This window comes from Saccopteryx leptura, chromosome 3 (genome assembly GCF_036850995.1).
Source record: "Saccopteryx leptura isolate mSacLep1 chromosome 3, mSacLep1_pri_phased_curated, whole genome shotgun sequence".
NCBI lineage: Eukaryota > Metazoa > Chordata > Mammalia > Chiroptera > Emballonuridae > Saccopteryx > Saccopteryx leptura.
In genome coordinates this window covers 106,594,793-106,609,173 of record NC_089505.1, presented here as the reverse complement: position 1 = coordinate 106,609,173, position 14,381 = coordinate 106,594,793, and the positions used below count along the sequence as shown (strand labels likewise).

General features: G+C 40.9%; 1 protein-coding gene across 1 annotated transcript in view; it reads left to right on the top strand.

Annotated features, from left to right (window-relative positions):
• The window catches only part of SNRNP40 (small nuclear ribonucleoprotein U5 subunit 40), a 41,040-nt gene that overhangs the window by 22,573 nt on the left and 4,086 nt on the right, over positions 1 to 14,381 (top strand). Inside the window, exons 6-8 of the mRNA XM_066372086.1 lie at positions 9,672 to 9,792; positions 11,597 to 11,679; positions 13,078 to 13,139. Of these exons, the coding sequence (XP_066228183.1) occupies positions 9,672 to 9,792; positions 11,597 to 11,679; positions 13,078 to 13,139 (266 nt within the window). The remainder of the gene's footprint in view (positions 1 to 9,671; positions 9,793 to 11,596; positions 11,680 to 13,077; positions 13,140 to 14,381) is intronic.

Below are 14,381 nucleotides of genomic sequence, written 5' to 3'. Positions count from 1 at the left end.
TGTGTACATCAGGAGTAGTAATAACAAATCTTCCTCAGGGTTGTGAGAATTTTCTTCAACTCTGCATTCTCTTGTTGCTGCTCTGTCCATCTTCCCCTTCCTAACTAAGCTTCTTGAAATGTGACAATGGTGGTAATGATAATAATATCATCCTTTAACACTTGCATAGTGCTTACTTGGTGTCAGGCATTGTTCTTAGAGATTTATATTATTAATTCATTTAATTAATAATTCACAACAACCCTATGAAGTAAGTATATTAATGCTGTTTTATAGATGAAGAAACCGAGCCAAGAGAGACAGCAACTTAACCCAAGGGTATATAGCTAATAGCGATCGAACCTCAGAGAGTTTGGTTCCAGAGTCATGCTCTTAATACCTCCCTGAAGACTTTTTCGCATTTACTGTCTTTTAATTTCTCCCTTCCTTTCATTCCTTAACTCTGTACCTCCTTATCACTCTTTCATAGTTTGGCTTCTGCCTCCATTGTTTATTTGTCACTGTTCTCTTCAAGGTACCAGTGATCTCTAAACTCAGTAAATCCGTTTAGTCTCTTTTTTTCTTACTGACAACATACTCTTCTACCCCTCTAGCATATTTAAATATCTCTGAACCATTCCCTGTGTGCATTATTTTTGTTTTTATTTATTTATTTATTTTATTTATTTATTTATTTATTTATTTATTTTATGTGAGAGGCAGGGAGGCAGAGACAGACTCACACATGTACATGACTGGGATCCACCCAGCCAGCTCCCTAAGGGCAATGCTCTGCCCATCTGGGGCAGCTGCTCTGTTGCTGGGCAACGAGCTATTTTAGTGCCTGAGGTGAAGCCACAGAGCCATCCTCAGCACCCAAGGTCAACTTGCTCAAAATGAGCCATGGCTGAAGGAGGGAGGGGTAGAGAAACAGTTGGTCGTTCCTCCTGTGTGCCCTGACCAGGAATTGACTCTGGGACTTCTACACGCCGGACCGATGTCTGCTGCTAAGCCAGTGGGCCAGGGCCAGTGTGCATTGTTTAAATACCATTCTTCATGGTTATTTCCTAGGCGTTCTTTTCACTATGTATCTTTTCCCTGGAAAATTCTTACCCACTGCCAGGACTTGGTCATCTGTATGCTGATGACTCTATTCCCAGACTAGATCTTTAGCTTTAGACCCCTGTGTGCAACCAGCTACTCAGCATCCCCCACTTGGATGTGTCATAAGTACTTCAAAATTCACCATTTCAAAAATTCAATTTCCTGTCCCTTTTCTACCATAAAAATACATGGAAAATATAGAATTAGAACATGGGAACTTAATTAGATCAGCTTAATAGCTAATGCAGTATTTCCCAGAGTGAGGTTTGGGAGCCCACTAGCATTAGAATCACCAGAGGCCTTCTTATACACATGAAAATAGGTTAGTGTCATTAAGTTATGACAATTTTTGTACTTTTAAAGTTATTACTAATATAAGTGTTAGTGTTAGTATTTAAAATTTTTTTTTGATTTCTTATTTTTTTTATTTAAATTTATTGCATTTACATAGATTCAAGTGTCCCACCGAATACATCCTCCCGCACCCCCGAATTCCACTCAACATCCTTCCTGCCCCCTCCCCCAACACCCTCTCCACTTTCCTCCAGGATTTGCTGTCCTGCTCTCTGTAACGCTGTTATGTATATATAATTTCACCAAGCTCTTTCCCTTCTCTGATCTCATCCTCTCATCTCCTTTCCCTCTGTCCGCTTGCCCACTGGTCCCTTTGATCCCTCCTCTGCCTCTATTCTGTTCCTCAGTTCACATTGTTCATTGGATTCCTCATATGAGTGAAGTCATATAATATTTTTATTTCTTGTCTGGCTTATGTCACTTAACATAATAGTTTCCAGGTCCATCCCTGTTGTTGCAAAAGGTATTTTCTTCTTTTTCATAGCCCCATAGTACTCCATGTGTATATGTAGTACAACTTTTTAATCCACTTGTCCACTGAAGGACACTTGGGCTGTATCCAGATCTTCATTATTGTAAACAATGCTGCCATAAACATGGGAGTGCATTTCTTCTTTTGAACCAGTGATTTGGTGTCCTTGGAATATATTCCTAAAAGTGGGATGGCTGGGTCAAAAGGCAGTTCCATTTTTAATTTTTTGAGGAATCTCCATACCATTTTCCACAGTGGTTGCACCAGTCTGCATTCCCACCAGCAGTGCAGGATTCCCTTTATTCCACATCCTAGTCAGCACTTATTATGTTTTGTTTTGTTGATGTGTCATTCTGACTGGTGTGAGGTGATATTTCATTGTGGTTTTAATTTGCATTTCTCTAATGATTAGTGATGTTGAACATTTTTTCTTTTGCCTATTGGCCATCTGAATGTCCTCTTTGAAGTGTCTATTCATTTCTTTTGCCCATTTTTGATTCGATTATGTTCCTTGATTTCTCTTATCAATGTTTTATAATTTTCTGAGTGCAAGTCTTTAACCTCCTTGGATAAATTTACAGCCAGATACTTTCTTTGTTGTTGTTGCAGTAGTGAAGGGGATTGTTTTCTTAATTTCTCTTTTGGACACTTCATTGTTGGTGTATAAAAATGCCACTGGTTTTTGAATATTAATGTTATATCTTGCCACCTTGCTGAATTCATTTATTAGGTCCAGTAGTTATTTTACTGAGACTTCAGGGTTTTTTATGTACAATATCATATCATCAGCAAATAATGATAGTTTTACTTCTTCTTTTTCAATTTGGATGCATTTCTAAAATCTTAAATCTACATTCCTCTTTACTCTTGTTCTGTTTACAACAGGACCGTTAACACTTCTTACATCATTGGTTTGGTTGTAATAAATTCCTTGAGGGTTTTTTTTTTTATTTTTGTACAGGAAGCTTTTTATTTCTCCTTCTATTTTAAACGATAGCCTTGATGGATAAAGAAGTCTTGGCCTGACCTGTGGTGGCGCAGTGGATCAAGCATCGACCTAGAACACTGAGGTCGCTGGTTCAAAACCCTGGGCTTGCCTGGTCAAGGCACATATGGGAGTTGATGCTTCCTGCTCCTCCCCCACTCCTCTCTCTCTCTCTCTCTCTCATCTCTAAAATGAATAAATAAAAAATAATAATAATTAAAAAAAACAAAAAAAGCCTGACCTGTGGTGGCACAGTGGATAAAGTGTCGACCTGGAAATGCTGAGGTTGCCGGTTCGAAACCCTGGGCTTGCTTGGTCAAGGCACATATGGGAGTTGATGCTTCCAGCTCCTCCCCACCTTCTCTCTCTGTCTCTCTCTCCTCTCTCTCTCCCTCTCTGTCTCTCTCTCTCCATTTCTCTCTCCTCTCTAAAATGAATAAATAAAAAAAATTAAAAAAAAAAAAAAAAGAAGTCTTGGTTGTAGGAAATTGTTCTGCATTGATTTGAATATCTCTTGCCATTCCCTTCTTGCCTCAAGTGTTTTTGTTGAGAAGTCGGATGACATCCTTTTGGGGTCTCCTTTGTAAGTGATTGACTGCTTTTCTCTTGCAGCTTTTAGTATTCTTTCTTTATTTCTTAGCTTTGGTTTTGTAATTATGATGTGTCTTCAGTTAGGTTTATTTGGGTTCCTTTTTAATGGGATTCTCTGTGCTTCTTGAACTTGTGTGACTTTTTCCTGCATCAATTCCGGGACATTTTCAGCTATGATTTCTTCAATCAGGTTCTCTATCCCTTGTTCTTTCTCTTCTCCTTTAGGAACCCCTATGATGCAGATGTTGTTTCTCTTCCTATTGTAACAGAACTCTCTTAGAGTTTTCTCAGACATTTTGATCCTCTTTTTCTTTTGCTGTTCTGCTTCCGTGCTTTTGCTTATCTTGTCCTCTAAATTGCTGATTCGATCCTCTTTTTCATCCCACCTGCTTTTCATTCCTTCTAGTGTAGTCTTCATTTCTGATATTGTGTTTATCATTTCTGCCTGATCCTTTTTGATGCCAGATAGCTCATTGTTTAGGTGCTCATGTTGTCTATCTATGGTTGCTCTAAGATCTTTGAGCATCTTCACAATCATTATTCTAAACTCTGCATCTGGCATCTTAGTTATTTCCATTTCATTCCATTCTTTTTCTGGGGATTCCTCTAGTTGATTCATTTGAATTGCACTTCTCTGTCTTCCCATTTTGTCTCGATATAGACTGCTCCTTCAAATATGTTGTTTGTGTAGCTGAGTATAGGGTTGGTGTTGTCTGACTCCAGCTTTCAGTTGTGTAATTTCTAAATCTTCCTGGGATAGCTTCAGCTGTTTGTAATCCGCTGTGGGCTACTTGTGTGCTGCTACTGCTCTTTTTGCTGTTTGTGGCAACGTTGTCTTTGCCTTAGCTGGGTCAGGTGTGAGGAGCCTTTCCTTAAGATACCACTCTAACTATGGTTGTTAGGTCTTGAGCTGATGCTCTGTATCTGGCCGCTGGATGTATACCAGCCCTGGAACTCACAGGCCGGAAACTGGCGAAGACCAATGGGAATCACCGCTTTTGACTGGCCCTCAGCAACCTTCTTGGAGCTACAGGCGATCCAGAATCATTTTCTCCTCATCTGACACCCGATCCTCCAAGTCGGCCATCTTGGGCTGCTCTGGCTCAGCCCCAGTATTTAAATTTATATACAGTGAAATCAACTTTTTTTAGTGTATAGTTCTATGAATTTTAATGCTTGTATAGATTTGTGTAACTCTACAACAGGGTATAGAACAATTTTCATCACCTCCCAAAATTTCCCAGTGCTCCCTTCTGTCAAACCTTCTCCACATCCCTAATCCCTACCAGCCACTGAACTGTTCTTTGTCCTATGGGTCCTTTTCTAGAACATGTGATAAATGGAATTGTGTCATATGTAACATTTGGTATCAGTCTTGAGCACTTGTTTGGCAAATCACTATACTCCCACACTGCATTCAGAGGTGATCCTAAAAGAGCTTGGTTTTTGTTTGCTTCATAGTCTCTTAGCTAGCTCCACCTATTCTAAGAAAGGGGGAACAAATAGGAAATCGAAGCCCCTTTTAAAATCTGAGGGGAACAAGTTTTCTGTGTGTTTATGAACAAGTGTGCTGTTCCTGCCAACCTCTTGGGATTGTCTTTCTGGGTCTAGAGTTGGAGAGTTGGGAAAATGAGTAAAAGAAGACAGTGCCTCTGCTTGATGGCTTAAAGGTCCTGCTGCAGTCCTTGGGCACTTCTTCTAATCTTGAGCTCTAGAGTGGAGTTTAGTTGATAGGTTTTTTTGTTATTGTTGTTTTTAATGTAGTAGGTGAGGGGTTAGAATAGATCCTTACTGATTTCCCAGCTCTCATCCTTTCAGTTATCTGGGTCAGAAGGATTTTTATGGAATGCAAACCTGACCAACTTTTTTCACTACTTTGAACCCTTCTGTGGCTCCCAAGGGAGGAAGATAAAATCCAAGCCAGGCATTGAAAACCTTGCATGGTCTGGCTTCTGCCTGCCTACCTACATCTCAGGCATTGTCTGTTGCTTTTCTTTGCCAAGTTCCCTATAGTTCCACGATTTCTTCATGCTTTTCTGCTTTCACACATTATTTTTGCCTGGAAATACCCTTCTACTTTTTCTAAGTGAAAAATATTCTTTCTTCTTTCACACCCTTCCCAAGTACTTCATTCTCTGTGAGACCTTCTGTTTCTCACTCCGATCCTGTGCCGTAAGAGAGCTCAACCCTCTGCCCTCTTTGCTGTTGCACCTTGTACAGGCCTCTCACACCACTTCTTTACATGTCTGTTTTCTCTACTGGGCTGAAGATTCTTTGAGAGCAGGGAATACGTCTTCTTTCTTTTTTTTCATCTTCATGTGCCTGCCACTAATGAGATGCCCAGACATTCAATGAACAGTTGATTAGGAATTTGCAAAATATTTTGCTTAAATAAGTGCCCTGTTCACTCTGTCACAAATCTTAAATACATTTTGGCCCTGAACAAACACCTTGTGCAGGCCTTAAGGAGGGAAGTCTGGAAATAGCACCCAAATGCTATGAGAGATGACGGTTTGCGTTCTTGCTTAGCTGTTACAAAGCTAAAGATTTCAACAGTGCCTTCTCCCCCTTTTTTTTTAAATGAAAGGAGGAGAGATAGTGAGACAGACTCCTGCAGGCACCCCAGTGGGATCCCTGGCAGCCCCGCCCCCCTTTGTCTGGGGCATGCTTGAATCACACTCAGTGCCTGAGGCCAATGCTCAAACCCTTGAAGCCACTGGCTGAGAGAACAGGAGAGAGTGAAACGAAAGAGGGAGGGGAAGAGAAGAAGTTGGTCACTTCTCATGTGTGCCCTGACTGGGGATCAAACCCTGGATGTCCACATGCTGGACCAACGCACTATCCACTGAGCCAGTCAGCCAAGGCCAACAGTCCTTCTATGAAGAAGAGAAGCAATGGCTTGAATTTAAAAATGCCAGCCATTTCAAGTTTTCCTGATTGTTGAGCCAGCATACATCTTTACAAAAAAACTGTATGTAAAGCGTGTTGGATTCCACACATGAATGAGCTATTGATGGGCAAGTGGAGTTGTCTGCCTTGGGTATTGCTTTGACATTAAACACTGAACTCCTTTCTGGATGAGGAAAGTGCCTTGCTTAAAGAGACAGCAATTTTTCTTTTCATTTAGAAACACTACCTGGCAATATTAAAACAATTTTGGAGGAAATTTTTTATAATACCGATGACCTTAACAAAATTGCTATTCTTTTTCTATTTGATATTCCAGACCATTTCTGTTAACTTTAATATATTTTCACATAGTTACAGTCTCTGTAAATATAAATACTGTTTTGTATTTTCTATATTTGCTTAATAGCTCACTATGTAAACAATTTTACACTTGGTCTTCAGAGTTATTTTTAGGAGCTGCTTAATGATAGCTACCAGTTATTCAGGGCCTTCTGTGTGATAGACATGTGTATGCTAAGCATTCTATTTGTCATTCTCATAACACCATGAAAAGTAAATATTATTCCCATCTTACAGACCAGAAACAGGCTCAGGAAAAGTTAGTGACCAATAACACGTAACTCTTAAATAGCAAAGACTGGTTCAGTCTGACCCTAAATTCTTTCCACCCTGCTATCCTACCTCTTACATAAGGACACAGTGTTACAATGTATTTATGAGCCATAACTTAATGAACCATGTATTTTTTCTGTTGGACATTAGGTTATTTTTGGCTGAAATGTTTCTGTTACCTTGCCTACCCAGGCAACAGTGAATATGCTCTTTTTTTTTTTTTTTTTGTATTTTTCCAAAGTTAGAAGCTGGGAGGCAGTCAGACTCCTGCATGTGCCCAACCGGGATCCACCTGGCATGCCCACCAGGGGGCGATGCTCTGTCCATCTGGGTCTTTGCTCCAGTGGAGCCTTGGCTGCAGGAGGGGAAGAGAGAGACAGAGAGGAAGGAGAGGGGGAAGGGTGAAGCAGATGGATGCCTCTCCTGTGTGCCCTGACCAGTAATTGAACCCGGGACTTCCACCCTTTGGGCTGATGCTCTACTACTGAGCCAACCAGCCAGGGCCAAATATGCATTTTTTAAAACTAAATGTGCTGTTCCATAGCGTGTGTGTGTGTGTGTGTGTGTGTGTGTGTGTGTGTGTGTGTGGCTTCCCTCCTTCCTTCCTTCTCTCCCTCCCTCCCCCTTCCTCTCTCTAAAATCAATAAATTTTTTAAAAGTTTTAAAATTTAAGCTTCTCTATCTTTGCATATTACCTTGTTATATACATTTCACATGCAATCATAATGTCTTTTATACATAACCTATTTACTTGTTTTATATATTTATAATAGTTTATTTTTAATTGCTAAGAATCATAGTTTAAGTGTTTTAAGTGCTACTTAGGGCCAAGGATAGGTAGCTCAATTGGTTAGAGTATTGTTCTGATATGCCAAGATTGTGGGTTCAATTCCTGGTCAGGGCACATACAAGAATCAACCAATGAATGCATAAAATAGAACAACAAATCAGTGTTCTTCACTTCCTCCCTTTCTCTCTTTCTCTCCTTTTCCCTTTCTCTCTCTCTCTCTCCCTCTGCCTCCCCTTTCTCTCTAAAATCAATAAATAAAAATTTTTTAATGAAATAAATAGCCCTGGCCAGATAGCTCAGTTGGTTGGAATGTCATCCCAAAGCACAGAGGTTGCCAGTTCAATCCTGGGTCAGGGCACATACAGGAACAGATTGATGTTACTGTCTCTCTTGTCACTCTCTCCCCGCCTCTCTCTAAAAATAAAAAAATAAAGTAAAATAAATGCTAGTTTTTTAAGTTCTAATTTATTTTTTTATGATTTGAAAATAACCTCTATAAATTTCATTATTTTTTGTTAAACTTTATCTTAATGTAAAGCCAGTATCCAAGGCCAGCATCACAGCCGCCTGGCCCATGCAGGTTCGCATTGGATTCGGACAGTCGGTAAAGAAACAACGGAGCCAAAAACTGATGGGCCATCATCTTTAATCCTAGCTTGCACCCGGCGGGCAAGTAAAAACACACACTGGGCTCCAAAACCCACTCATTCTGTGCTCACAAAGCTACTGACTTATCTGAGTTTCCTAGAATCAAAGGTTTCTAGCTCACCAGACTTATTCACCTCTGTTCCCCATCTCTTTCCTTCTCTCTGCACAAACTGGCTTCTCCTTCAGCACTCTGCCATCTTGGCTGCTTCTCCAGGCCTCCTCCACGTGGCCTTTCTCTGCTCTCTAATGCTAATCTCAGGAACCAAGAGAGCAAACTTCCATTCTGCCCCCATTTTATAGTGTAGAAATCAAAACCTTTAATCCAATATACAAAATAGGGAAGTCTCTAATACAAAGTCACTTATCTGGGGCATGATGGGATTGTACCACCCCACATCAAAAAGGCTTAGTCCTAAAACCAAGCCCCGGGCTACAAGGATCCTGTCTGCCCACAGCCCGCCCCTAACACACATTAATATCACCTGGGCGACAGGCTTCCATGTGGGCAGCACCATCTTTAACAAAGTGAGCATAATATATTTTATCTGCCCAACACTTAATATTTGACATTTGTTTGTAGCTGTCTAGTCAAATGTAGTAATTGTGATTTCATTTTTAGAAAGAGAAAAGTTTTTTCCTCTTGGATAGAAATTTTATATATATTTATTTTTTTCAATTTTTTTTTTTTTTTTTTTTTTCATTTTTCTGAAGCTGGAAACAGGGAGAGATAGTCAGACAGACTCCTGCATGCGCCCGACCGGGATCCACCCGGCACGCCCACCAGGGGTGAGGCTCTGCCCATCCTGGGCGTCGCCATGTTGCGACCAGAGCCACTCTAGCGCCTGAGGCAGAGGCCACAGAGCCATCCCCAGCGCCCGGGCCATCTTTGCTCCAATGGAGCCTTGGCTGCGGGAGGGAAAGAGAGAGACAGAGAGGAAAGCGCGGCGGAGGGGTGGAGAAGCAAATGGGCGCTTCTCCTGTGTGCCCTGGCCGGGAATCGAACCCGGGTCCTCCGCACGCTAGGCCGACGCTCTACCACTGAGCCAACCGGCCAGGGCTATTTTTTCAAATTTATTGAGGTGACAAATCTATATTTTGTGATAACGTAATTCTTGATCCAGACCCAGACTAAGAAGGGATAACAATTCCTTTGGGTAATTGACTTGTTAGTAATTCTATTTCTTTGTTATTCATTTGAGTTTTGAAAGCACCTTTTTGTTTTGCAGGTCTGGGACCTGCGCCAAAACAAGCTCACCTACACTATGAGAGGCCATGCTGATTCAGTGACTGGCTTGAGTTTAAGTTCTGAAGGCTCTTACCTTCTGTCCAATGCAATGGATAATACAGGTAACTTTGGAAAGGAAAGCAATCCAAATGCCCAGTCACTGCGACCCTAAACAAAATGAGCATTGGATGCTAGAATTGTGTGTTGGTATAAATGAGGGTGCAAGGAAAAAGTCAGGACAGTTCTCAGATTTTCTCCAGGGCAATTAGGAGAGCTCGTAATAGAAAAAGCTTCAGAAGATATGGTCAAGAAGTGAGGGTTCTAGTCCCGGATCTGCCATCTAATTCCAGAGCAACTTTGCACATAACATCTCTCCTCTCTGAGCATCAGTTTCTACACAGTGAAAAAAGGAGGGCTGGACTTTACTTTTAAGGCCCATTTTTGCTCAGGTAGGCTTGAATCCAAGGTTATGGATTCCAGTGGGATATAAGAAACTTGATAATTCATTTATTTAAAAAGATAAGAGTCTAGAGATCTATCCAAGGCAGTTCTCAGGCATTTTCAGAGGGCACACCAACCTTGGATGATCTACAGACCTATGAATCTCAGTGTGCTCTTTCTGCCAGTGTCTTCCTTCCCCGCTCCAAACTCTTGGTGTGACAAGAAATCCTCGCTAAAACAGCTCAACATTCTGAATTTCCACAAACACACGCTCTTGTCTTATCTGCTTGTTTTTGAGATGTAGGGTGGGAAGATGGGTATAGCAGAAAAGGAGGGTGGCTTGTTGGATTACGTGCTTACTACTGTATTTTTGGAACTGCTCCTCTGGTATACAAGTTCATAGGCTCATCAAGAGCTAAAGTGTTTTCACTGACATTTTATAATGAAACAGTGCCTAACACTCAAAGTGTGTTCAATAAATATTTGTTGAATAAATGAACATTTTTTACCTCTGACTAGATTGTCGGCTCTGTAGCAGACTTTTGTCTTTTTATGCCTCTGACTTCAAGGATTGTTGTTGTTTTGGGGGGTTTTTACACTCAAAATTTCAGGTATAGTCACTGCTCACTGTGGGATTGACACATATATCCTGATTTGGGTGGATTTGCCATTGACTAATTCTAGCATTATTCATAGTAAGGAAATATAAGATTCCCTAAATGGTTATTAAAATTTAAAAAAAAAATTGTTATGGCTATATAATAAAATTACAAATTTTTATTTTTATTTATTGCCTCTGATCTTTTAGAGACCTTTATATCATCTTACTTTATCCTTAAAATAGTCTTGCTAATAAAAAGAGAAAAAGAACAAATGGTATTCTCTTTTTACAAAGAAAACCAAAAAAAGACTCTTGCAGTTTACCTGATACTACCCATAATATATTGTAGAGCTAAAATTAGAACCAAAGTTCACTTTTCTGATTCTTGGTACGGTGCTCTTTTGTTTTAAATATTTGACCTTATTCAAGTTTAGATTGTTGGGTGCCCCTTTGTGCAAAATTAGAAAAGATTAGTCCTCAGCTTGATTTTTATGGATTGACTGTCACAGTAATCAGTGATGGTTAGATAGTCATATCATAGCTCTGCTAGATGTGACTCTTTGGAATGGCAGAGGAGTCATTTGCAAAATGTTTTGTTGAAATTAGTGTCACACCCAACTACTCTGTTGCAGTTCCCCAGCAGTGTGTTTGACATTTTTCCTTTCTATCCCCTCAGCTTTCCTCTGTGCCCCTAGGCCTAGTTAATGGCATTTAAATGCATTTTTATTCCTCTTGGAAAAAGAGCCTTACCAGGTAGCAATGTACCATGCCGACCTCCTTCCCCTAGGAAATAGCTGCTGTTGTTGACCCGATATGGATTTTAGCTGGGTTCTCAGGAGGCCTCTGGCTGATAATTGTTGTGCTTGTTTTATTTGAATTTGCAGTGCGGGTCTGGGATGTCCGGCCATTTGCTCCCAAAGAGAGATGTGTAAAGATATTTCAGGGAAATGTGCACAACTTTGAAAAGGTGAGCTCTGCACAGCAAAGCAGTGTCTGTTCATTTGATTCAAAGAAACGGTTACGGTGGTGCTAAGGTGCCGTATCTACATATACCAAATCATTATATGTTGTACACCTAAAAATAATGCAGTGTTATGTCAGTTTTGTCTCAGTTTAAATTAAGAAAGAAGAGATGGTGCTGAGGTTAGAGATCAGTAGCTCTACTAAGAAGACACTGCATTCTAGAAACACTGTTCTCCATCAAAACTGTTCTTGCCAGAAATAAAAGTAATACAAGGATAGGGTAGAAGGCAGTCACACAGATCAGTGGTAATGGAACCAACCCTCCAATTTAGGACTTCCAGCTTCAACAAGACACTCCCATCCTTTTAATTCCTCGGTAACCTTGACCCTCTTAGGTTAGTATTCCAATGGGACCTAGGCTCCCATGGCTGTTACCCAAATGACCTCCCTCACCCTCCCAGGGACCAGTTGTTAGAGCCCTAAGAAAAGCATCTCTCTTCCTCAGTAAGCACCGTGGCCCAAGTTCTGATACACAGAAATTCTTTCTAAACTCTCAAACGCCAGGTCATCTTTTGAAAGCAGTTTTCCCCCAGATACTTTATTGATAATAGAGACTAATGGTTTTCTTTTGTGATCCCACTGAGATTCAGTTTCATTTTATAAATCAAATCTTATTTTTTGTTGAATTTGGTTTTTTCTTTTCCTTCAAGATAAACAGTTTTTAATGAGGATCAAGGTAAATGGAGTAGGGTGGGCAGCATTTGTAGGTAGAACAAAATTCTGTTGTCAGGTCCACTAATTTACTATAAATTAAGCATTTTCTACAGTTGGTTGGGGTTTTTTTGTTTTTGGGGGGTTTTTTGTATTTTTTTGAAGTTGGAAACGAGGAGGCAGTCAGACTCCCGCATGCACCCGACCGGGATCCACCCGGCATGCCCACCAGGGGGCGATGCTCTGTTGCAACCAGAGCCATTCTAGGGCCTGAGGCAGAGGCCACAGAGCCATCCCCAGCTCCCAGGGCCAACTTTGCTCCAATGGAGCCTCAGCTGCGGGAGGGGAAGAGAGAGACAGAGAGGAAGGAGAGGGGGAGGGGTGGAGAAGCAGATGGGCGCTTCTCCTGTGTGCCCTGGCTGGGAATTGAACCTGGGACTCCTGCACGCCAGGCCGACGCTCCACCACTGAGCCAACCGGCCAGGGCTTCTACAGTTGGTTTTTATATAGTGTAAAATTATAAAGTGTGCTGTCTTGGGCCACAGAATATAAAATAATTGCTGATCATCTTTCTGGGGAGAATAATTAAAACTCTACTTAAGAAATGTACAGTCAGTGATTCTATAGTCTAATAAAGAGGGGTTTGGTGCATTACTGTATTCATTGGATTCCTGCGTATTCATCATTTTAGAATCTTCTGAGATGTTCTTGGTCACCTGATGGAAGCAAGATAGCAGCTGGCTCAGCCGACAGGTGAGGATTACTGGGCGTATGCTAAAGAATGATGGAACTATGCAGGTATCTTCTCATGTTTAATACATTAGATGCAGATACTAAGCTAGAGTAGACATCGAATTATAGCTATACTCAGAGATGATGCCATGTGCGCTATGTAGAGTTTAAAGATCATGTCAGACAAACCCATCATTTCTGTCAGATTCTTTGGATACATTTTAGACCTGGGTTGTAAAGAATTTCTTTGATTCTGTTGCATTCCCTTTGCCATCATAATATATACAATTCAGACTCATAATCTGACTGCAGTTTTTTTTCATCAGAGTCTTCTGCTGTGATTTAGTTTATTTATTTATTTAGGTTTTATTTATTGATTTTGGAGAGAGAGAGAAAGGGGGGAGGAGCAGGAAGCATCAACTAGTAGTTGCTTCTCATTTATGTTTGATCGGGCAGGATTTTTAACCAGTGTCCTCAGCATTCCAGGTTGATGCCATACTGTGCCACCACAGGTCAGGCGTGATTCAGTCTTTTTAAATATATATTGTGTTCTCTCCTCACCCACCATCACCACAAGACTTCACCCACGTGGAACTTTACCTGTTCTACATCCCTTGTGTCTCCAGGCTTCTCATGTATCCTCTTCTTCATTCAAACTCCTGTATCTTTCTAGTAATCACCTCTTTCTTTAATGCCTGTAAACTTTTCCTGGCCCTCTCTCTCTCTCTTACCTCTCAGGCATAACTAATCTCTCTTTGTTTTGTGCCGTAGTCACACTTTTTACACCTCACTTTTTTTTTTTTTTTAGAATTTTTAATTTTTTTTTAAAGATTTTATTTATTCATTATAGAGAGGGGGGGAGAGAGAGAGAGAGAAGGGGAGGAGCAAGAAGCATCAACTCCCATATGTGTCTTGACCAGGCAAGCCTGGGGTTTTGAACCAGCAACCTCAGCATTTCCAGGTTGACACTTGATCCACTGCGCCACCACAGGTCAGGCCAACACCTCACTTTTATTAAAATTTGTCACAGCTTACAGTCAGACAAACAGTGGGGCGCCCCCAATATATTATTTGCTCCTAAAGGCCAGGGAATGAGTCTCAGTCATCTCTGAACCCAGGGCTGTGTTTTACCCACTCCAAGCACTTAGAATATGATATGAATAAATTCCTAGCTTAAGGATGGCAGTCAGATTTTACCATGCATATACTGACCTATCCTTGGGAAGGAGTCAGGTGGAACAGGGATGTCCAGGGGTCGAGGCC